The 9,133-nt window shown below is 47.3% G+C and overlaps 1 protein-coding gene across 3 annotated transcripts; it reads right to left on the reverse strand.

Moving 5' to 3' along the window:
* Window positions 1-21: 21 nt before the first annotated feature.
* Window positions 22-9,123, reverse strand: dus2 (dihydrouridine synthase 2). Of its 3 annotated transcripts, none has more exons than XM_082539423.1 (18): window positions 9,106-9,123; window positions 8,829-8,953; window positions 8,448-8,513; window positions 8,066-8,203; window positions 6,435-6,480; window positions 6,267-6,358; window positions 5,902-5,945; window positions 5,724-5,784; window positions 5,600-5,647; window positions 5,461-5,526; window positions 4,788-4,858; window positions 4,382-4,468; window positions 4,000-4,168; window positions 3,765-3,886; window positions 3,536-3,676; window positions 2,897-2,984; window positions 2,720-2,793; window positions 22-1,633 (listed from the first exon to the last, which is right to left on the reverse strand). In XM_082539423.1, exons 4-18 carry the CDS (start codon window positions 8,183-8,185, stop codon window positions 1,366-1,368), a joined length of 1,497 nt encoding a protein of 498 aa, XP_082395549.1. In that variant the 5' UTR covers window positions 8,186-8,203; window positions 8,448-8,513; window positions 8,829-8,953; window positions 9,106-9,123; the 3' UTR covers window positions 22-1,365. The 3 variants fall into 3 exon arrangements, with proteins under 3 accessions (XP_082395549.1, XP_082395548.1, XP_082395550.1); XM_082539422.1 differs by having other exon boundaries at window positions 8,448-8,495; window positions 9,106-9,122; XM_082539424.1 differs by lacking the exon at window positions 8,448-8,513.
* Window positions 9,124-9,133: the final 10 nt, after the last annotated feature.

A 9,133-nucleotide genomic window follows, 5' to 3' on the forward strand; every position in this document is an offset into this window, starting at 1 on the left:
TAATGAAAAGTGTCCAAAACGTCATTATGAACAGCTGAGCTCTGTGAGGACAGATCCACCAGGCTGCACATGCTTTAATTCAACTTGCAGACAAAGAAAAGCACAGGTTGTTCCTTTGGCATGAACATAAAACATGACATCATTTGGCAGATTTTATACCTTAAAACAAAGAAGATCATGAGATCAAAACAAGTTCACAAAGTGTGACAGTCAGTGTTTACTGAGCGGCGAGAAGCCGCACAAATCACAGACGTCTTCTCCATCAGCACACGGTGCGTTTGAGGCTCTTCATGAACAAAAGACAGAGTAAGGCACCGGGTGTTAAAACGGCTTTCTGCAACGCTCTACAGATTCAACTTTGAACTGAAAAGTTGAGCACCGCCCTCTTCTTTCACCTGTCCAGCACAGAGACATCTACAGGCAGACGCTCTGATGCTCCAGCTGCGCAGCGTCGTCCACTCAGCTCATACCAGGCTGACAGGAATCACTAACGAGCAGCCACAGGATTGCATTTATTCCAGGATCTGACTCAGATTTTAGGCGAGCCCTGAAACCGTCGCTCACCTGCTGCAGGACGCGTGTGTGAAATGTTCGTGTGGCACCTCTGGTGAGGTTTTTCATTAAAGCCTCACATGTAGGAGCTCGATGTTTGCGCCAGCTTTCCTTTATCCAACAGCCGTTTGTCTGTAAATTCTAAGGACCCGGGCTGGAGACGAGCAGCTGCAGTGATGAAACTGTAACGGTGAAGCTGCTGATTGTTGTTGTTACCCTCACCTGTGGCCGGGAGAGATCGGGGTTACTAACGGGAGAAATGAGCTTCTTCTGAAGGGGGCGGGGCTCTCCCTCAGAGACAGAGTGGCGCTCCTCCTGGCAGGTGAGGTGTTCTGGACCCAGGAGGAGACCCTTCCTGGAGAGATCTTGCCCTCCCCACCACCCCAGAAGAGAGCTGGAGGAGGTCTGTGTTTAATTTAATCTTCTCTTATCAAACACCCGAGGCTCTCACACTGGATAGCGTCTGTTCTGCAGGTCGGACACCGTGTGATGGCTACGCCACGCGCGAGACGTTTCATATAAAACCCAGCGAGTTCTGATGGGTTTTAACCGCGTGCATTAGGAGGCGTGGCTCCCCGCACACGTGCAGACATCCACAGGACAGAGGCGGATGAGCGGCGTGGTTAACGGGACTAAACAATCAGACCTGAGCTGTGAGACGTATGTCAGCCGTGCTGGGTTTAAAAAATATTTACTTTGAGTTTAAATCAGATGAAGTGATGAATAATAAAAAAATAAAACTGAGCACAAACTCAGAGTTCATTTCTGGGTTAAATGTCTGATCATGCAGGTCACTGCCAGCTGTTAAACTCCTCACAGGCTCTCCCGCTGGCTCGGAGGCGGAGCCTCTTGGTGACTGTCACTGTTCGTTACCACAGCAACCTCTGAGGTTTGTTGCAGGACGTCGTTTACGTGCCGTTTCCTACTCCTCTCTTCCTCTGCGGCGCCGTTCACCTTCCCCTCCCTCTTCCTTTTGCAGACCAGGCCGGAGTCTTCCTCGCCGATCCGTCCCTCTGGTACTCCCAGAACTCGCAGGCAGACGATGGCGGCCGCTTGCTCTGCAAACTTCTTTGACTTTTCCCTGAAAGACGGCGAGATAGTTTTAGCCCAAAGCGCAGCAGACTCAAGAAATCACGACTGCGATCAAATTTTCAATTGCGGCTCATTTCTTGGAGGGTTTCCGCACTCTGAGCTGGAAAAACATCCTCACGATGTCTTTAAATAAACATATTCTAATTCTCTTCAGTTACTTTGTGTCATTTCAAAATGAAATCTGGAGCTGAAATGAGTCACTTGGTGTCAGACGGGGACAACACCGAGTCTACTTTTGATAATCTGTATGAAACTTTCTATTTTCACACTTTCAGTCGTGCCTGTTGTGAGAAGCTAATGTGGTCAGAACAGTAGGAGGGGCGCTCAACCACACGAGACGTCACAATAACCGTAGGAAATGAGCGAGCACAGATATTTGTGAGGAGGCGGGAGCGCTCAGAGGATCAGAGCCGTGCAGTTTATTCCACAAGCTGACATTTATATTTAAATGTTCATTTGCTATTTCACCTAGGGTTTGAGAGTAACGAAATTTCTATTCTCTGTATGTCCTGTACATGTGGCAGAATTGACAAATAAAGTTGACTTGATTTTGTCACTGAGGTGCTTAAAGAGGGCTCAGAGACGCCATTCCTGTCATCTTTCAGCGTTCCCGACTCTTCACAACTTACTTCAGGAGTATAGATTCCCTGTTGGCTGTTCAGCTGCTAAATGACGCAACTATCCAAACAGCCAATCACACGGCAGCAATTCAGTGCATGTAGCAACAGAAAAGAGCATCAATGAAAAAGGTGGAGGCGGGTTGCAAAACGGCTTGCATGCAGGCTAAAAATCAGATTTGAGATTTGTCAGCTGGACATGAAGCAGGACAACAGCTGAGTTCTCCAGGATTGAGCCAAAGCTCGGCACAGTCCACCCGTCCAAAAACAGAAGCCTGAACCACCGCTCAACAACCGGTGAACCCAGGAGACTTTCAGAGCTGCTCAGAAGAACCCAACAAGAAACTTTGCCGGTTGTGTGGAGGGAAAGAGATGAGCCTCGCTGGTGTTTTAGCACATTAGCGGCTCGCTGTGACTGAACACAGCTACAGAGCAGAAGCACTGAAGTTTGTACTCACCACAGTGAAGATCTGTACTTCTTCTGCGCGACGGTCACTGTGGACTGAAAGGCTCGGTCCTGAGCGCGCTGCACCTGAAACACACACACCTCTTAGAACCGCACAAATCATTCACGCCGTCACATTCAGGAACGAAGGCGAACATTTCTGTCGACGTGAAGCTTTGCGTTTGCTCACCGTCTCGTACTGCGGCTGCTCCACTTTCTCCTTACGGCTCCACTCGAGCAGGAACATCTTCGGAGTGATTTGAGGAGGATACTCTCTCCTGCAAACACATCAAATCCACCAAGTTTCACTTTAGTCCACGCAGGCAGACGGGCAGCGGTGTCCAGCCCGCTGTCATACAGCTGCTCGTTTTCTCTCGAGGCGGCGTTTGGTGCATGTAACACTGACACGTTCCCTGAACCTACTGAGTAGTTCTCGGTGCCCAAACATAACCAGCAGGTGGACGTGAACAAGCTGCGTGTCCACACCGCCCGCTGGTCTTCAGGCTGACGGCCAAATCCTGATTTTTAGATAAAAATAAAGCGGTCTGGTTCCTTAAGGTTAAACTGGGGAACAGAAGTTAGAAGAACCCCCAGACCGTATTTATCAACGGTGGAAAAATCAGCCACAAGCTCATTTCCAGTTAAGAGTCGTGGCATGAATTCATCAAATAACACTACATAAATATTGTGCTGAGGTCTCTGGAAAACCACAACGCCTCTAAAAGCGTGGTGCACTGGCCTTTCACGGCCGGCTCGACGAGCCGCTGCGTCAACCATGAGAATCATCTCCAGCTGCAAACGAGGAGCTGAAAACGTGTTTTTCACTCACCGTTCGAACTTGACGGCCATGGTGGTGACGTCTCCGTCCGTGACGGGTCGCTCCGGCTGGCTGCCGCTCTGCAGGGCGTCCCTCCGAGCCTGCAGCTGTTCCCGAGTCTGCCGGTAAAACTCCTGCAGCCCGTACGCCTCGCTGCAACACGTCAGCACCACATCACACCACACCCACCCTACGTACATACACATCTGACACTGCTGCAAACAAACAAACAGTGCTGCACCTGATCTCAGCGTTGGTCTGCGCCGCCTGCACCTGCTTCCCCAGAGGAGACTCCACCTTGTCTCTGAGCATCTGACACAGACAGTACTTTGTGTTGAAGGCATTGTTGTCGTATTGAATCGCCTGTGAAGCATCAAACAACATCTGTGGTAATCAACAAAACGCCAAACATGCTCAAAGCTTCCCCAAAGATTGAATTTTATTCTGCGTCTTCACGAGCTGCACTTCAAACTCACGTATTTGAGGTAGTCCTCCATGACCTTCTCCAAAGGAAGCGCTCCCTGGCTGCGGAACAGTGACGCGTTCCACATGGCGGCGCGGGCCAGCATCACCGACGAGGCGCCCGTCGCCTTTCTGAACTCCTCTATGTCGGCGTTGGTCTTCACGTGATCCAGAGAGCCTCCGCTGAAGGAGACACAGGACAGCGGACGGTTTAATGACTCCAGGTCTTAGTGTTGCGTTTAGGAACGCTGGTACTTAAGATTCTATTTACTGAGGACAGAAACCACACGGCTCTGTCCTCAGAGGAGCTGCCGCTCTCCCCTAACAGGGCCAAACTCTCGATCTCAAGCCGAGAATGGCGTTCAAACACATGAGCGGGAGCTGACTGTTACTCACTTTGCGATGACGGGGATGGAGACGGCCTGAGCGACGGCCTGAATGTAATCACAGTGGACAGGATGTCTGGGACGCTCGTCCTTAAACCTGAACAACAACGAGACAGACGTCCGTCAGCAACAGCCAAAAGAAATCCAACAGGAAGCAGTTCGAGACTTTTCCAGGCTCCTTATTGGCTCCTTCTGTTTGTCACAGATTGTTCGGTTGTTTGGTTTTGTGCAGTAAAAGTTATTTTTAAAAATATGAGATGTTTTTCTAACTTTCTCATATTTTAGATGCAAAGCAAAGACAATCAGAGGATGAACTGGCCTCATTATAATTAATTATGTATCCGAGTTGAATGACTGCATGAAACTGTACTCTGCTTCTCTGTAACTGAAGTTTTCACACTCCTGACGCAGTTTACCTGCCGTGAACGGCGACCGCAGCGACGCCCGTCCTCTCGATCCTTCGGACCAGACTGACTGTTTCCTCCAGCTGGAACCAAAGAACAGCGAAGATTAAACATCTGCAGTAAGTATTTACCCCCCCCCCCCATGTATTCTTCTGCACATGTGGCCCACTGAAGGGACCACAAACACCTGACTTCTCAGTGTCGAGGCTGGAACAGTTATCAGGTTTAGGGGGCAGTTACTTTTGCACACGGGCAGTTAGGTTTGGATAACTTTGTTCTCTTAATGAATGAAACCATCATTTAAAAACTGCGCGTAGCGTGCAGCCAACCACGATCAGACGTCCAAACACGCAGAGCTGAGGCGAAACAGAAAGCTGGGCGTCTCTGAGCGAGCACTTTGACTGCACGGTGCAAGGCAGCAAGTAAAACACGCACTTGCAGATTTGCTGCTGCATATTACCGCATGCTGCAACAAACAGGGCAGAGGTGGGGCTGTGTGCATGCAGAGGGTGCAAGGCACATGACATTTCATTTTTTAAGGATGGGGTCTCACAAGACCTTAAAATATGAGGTAAAGGGAACCCCCTCCACAGTGCACAGGGGTGAGCTCACATTAACACTGAAACATACAGCTATGAATAAGATAACAGAGTGAAGGTGAGGAAGTGAAACGTTCACGTCTTACTGAGGGCAGGATTCGGATTTTACACGTCACCGGGATGGAAACTCCTGTCACGAGCGTCCTCAGGATCTGAGGTGAAGACCAAAGTCAGAATTAAAAACATTCCTTTTATCCTGACGTGATCTCTTAGCTCACAGCTCACCGCTTCGATCTTATCAGGATCCGACAGGAGAGCAGCTCCCATCCCGCCCTGCAGGACAGCAGAGGTCAGAGGTCAGCCACAGGGACAGAGGGTCACAGCGTCAGTGGGGGGCGACTGGACTCACCTTGGTGGAATACTCCTTTGGACAGCCCATGTTCACGTCGACAGCAGCCACATCCTTCTCCCTGTGAGGAAGCAGCTTGTTATCACAAAGTTTAAAGTTACTGTGACGAGGAAGGCGGTGCAGAGCTTGACGGCACGAGCACTTCACTCGCAACACAAAGAGTCAACTTTGAACTCACACAAGTCGGGCCACAGCCAACGCTCTGTCCGGGTCAGCGGTTCCCTGAAAGACAAAAGGAAGACTGTTCGAGGTGTCCCCTTACACACTGTTCATATTTCATGTCTTCACAGCACGTTGAACCTCCCCAACAATAAGTGCCAATCCTGAATTTTGAACTACAGACGTCTGACATAATAAATGGAAGATTAATCCTTCAATACTGTTTGGGTCAAACAGTATGTGAGATTGACCCTGTGACCCGTCTCTGCAGAGGACCAATCAGACTTATCGTTTCCATAGCAAACAATAAGCACAAAGCCAATAAAGTAATTTTGTTTCTCCACGTCGATGCCATTCTGCTCGCTCATAAGCTTCCAGTCTCACCATCTGGAAGACGACATTGCCCTTCTCCCTCTCACAGGTCCTGAACATCACTCGGTCATCCGGAGCCACGAAATCCACCGTCTCCAGCACGTCTGATGCACACACAGTTATGAGAAAGGTCTGAATGAACAGCCGGTATGAAGGGCAGCGAAGGGCACAGATTCTTACCGTTTACCACTCTCTGACACTGGGCCATTTTGATGTCAATCAGCTCCTGCAACAGACACCAAAGGGTCAACTATTCGGATTTTACTTATTTCTTATCAAACATTTCCCTCTTCTTGTGGTCAACACGTGACCCAAGTTCCGTCAGGTTGCTGTAAACACTCCATCTTAGCAGTTTGTCATTTAAGAAATGTGGCTAAGTTAAGCCCTATTTTATCTCACTCTGAACTGGAGATTGCTATACTTGAGATTGCTTATTTCCTCACGCTTGGACTATTGTAACTCTTTGTTTATGTGTCTAAGCAAAGGTTCCCTGGATCGTCTGCAGGCTGTGCAAAATGCTGCAGCCAGGCTTTTAACAAAGTATTCACATGTGACACCGTTGCTATTTCAGCTACACTGGCTTCCTGTTGAACTTAGAGTTCATTTTAAGACCCTGGTCTTGACATTTAGAGCCTTGCCTGGACTGGCACCAGCCTACATCTCTGATCTGCCACAGCCCGATGTCCCCAGCAGGTCCCTGAGGTCATCTGATCAGGGCTTACTTGCTATAAAACAAGCTAAGATGAGAACTAAGGCTGCATTCACACTGCAGGCGAAAGCACATCGAATCCGATTTTTTTGACCCTCTGCGACCATCTATCCATCACGGTGTGACAGTGTGAACGGCGCAAATCCGATATTTTCAAATCCGATCTGGGTCACTTTCGTATGTGGTGCTGAATCCCATACATATCTGATGTTTTAGAAAGCGACTGCTGTTTGATGGTCATGTCGCATTAAATCCGTCTTTTACGTCACCGACACAAGACAGACGCCAATTATCAGCGCCGGAGAAGACATCACGAACGCTTCCTGGCCATCCTGATGTCAGTGAAACTGTTGAGAAGACAACATTGGAGAGACGTGAACATTTTATTTGTACTGCATAACCTGCAGATTCTGACAGAAATCTGCAGCTATCCTTTGAAGCACCGCTCCTCTCTTAAACAGCAATAAGGATCATTATTAGGTTATCTACATTATTATGTAAATAACAAAATAACTTAAAGCAAAAATCGGGAAACATGAAGTCCGAAGTCTTTATATTAAGGGCCATCAGTCAAACAATACTGTTGCTCTGGGTCTAAACAGAGCGCGTTGTGTGTGACGTCTTCTTTTCTGCATGCGGCCGCTTTGAGCGTTCACACTAGAGCGCGTTGGCTGTCGCATTTTATTAGAAATAAAATCCGATTTTTTTGTCTGCTCGGATTTGATCAAAAAATCGGAATTGAGCATCAAGACCTGCAGTGTGAACGTAGCCTAAGGTTGACGGAGCTTTTGCCACTGTGGCCCCGAGACTGTGGAACTCTCTCCCTCAGACATTAAGAACTGTGGACTTAGTAGCTGTTTTTAAAAAAACAACTCAAAACTCACCTTTTTAAAACAGTTTTTGGTTAAATTTCTGCCTGTTTTATATTGTCTGTTTTACCATTTTATTATTTGTCATCTTATGTGCAGCACTTTGTGACTGTCTAGAAAGATGCTGTATAAATATAATTTTATTTATTTTTTCACCACTCTTTGCTCTGTATGATGTCACAGAGAGGGGATAATCCAAATATGGTCACCAAGGATACAGCCTCTGTCCTCACCTCACAGTAAACCACATCAGCCCCGTAGTCCAGAGCGAGCAGCCTCATGGGCAGAGTCCCCACTCGCACCATGGGAGCCAGGGCGGTGATGTTATTGAAGCTCAGCCGGCCTGCTGCCATCGTGGCGGCTCAGTCGTCCTGCCAAGACCACACAGGACCCAACGGTCAGAGACCCTCCTCTTAAACAGCTGGGCTTCAACTATCCAGAGGTGCTGGCATGTTTAGCCGCATTTTCACAACAACACAAAACTCCCTTACAAAAAAAATCAGCTGATTTAAGGCGGTTTCGGTTCTAACACAACTGGATATAACTGAAAGAAGTATGTTTAATGCATTAATTGACACCACTGAAATAAATCAATACAAATAACAACATTCCTACCTTTTAGTGTTGCTTTGGATCAATTAGCTTCTCCTACAGGTCGACAACCTGGTCAGATTATCAGACCTAAAGTTAGAATTTCACTTGAATATTTTCAATTATCTGCTAACTATCTGCGCCGAATTAACCTTATTGAGATGCTTATTGTAGAAAAGTTAGTTTCATGCTCTCTGGTAGCTTTCCGACAGCGAACAAGCGATAAACGTTTTAACTGCAATTCTTGTGCACAGAGTTTGGCAGAGCGGCTAGCCAAGCTACGTTAGCATTCTAGCTAATTGCTTAACTGTGTTTCCGTCACGAGCTGAAAACAGGCGTTAGTACGGAAGCGACAGCTGCGATCATGCAGAGGTTTTTATCTCTACGTTTAAATCAAATCTTTACCGGCATTTGTTCTCAGGTGCTGACGACAGCGGCTCTCGTGCTCATGTGGGGAAGAATAAAGCGTGCTGCAGTTTAAACTTCCTGTTTAGGTATCTACGTCATCACGTCGTTCATCTTCGCGACACCTTCAGTAGAGCAGAATCTATATTTATAGTTTTCATTTTAAATAAAAATAATAATAAAAATAAAATTCAGCAAAAACAAAAAAACCTCTGAGGTTAAGGAAACAGAAATATATAATATTACAAAAATTACAAATTTAATCAATATATTTAACTTTTTTTTGTTGCTGTTGTTGATTTGCC

Source organism: Aulonocara stuartgranti (genome assembly GCF_965226115.1).
Source record: "Aulonocara stuartgranti genome assembly, chromosome: 7".
In the NCBI taxonomy this organism is placed as follows: domain Eukaryota; kingdom Metazoa; phylum Chordata; class Actinopteri; order Cichliformes; family Cichlidae; genus Aulonocara; species Aulonocara stuartgranti.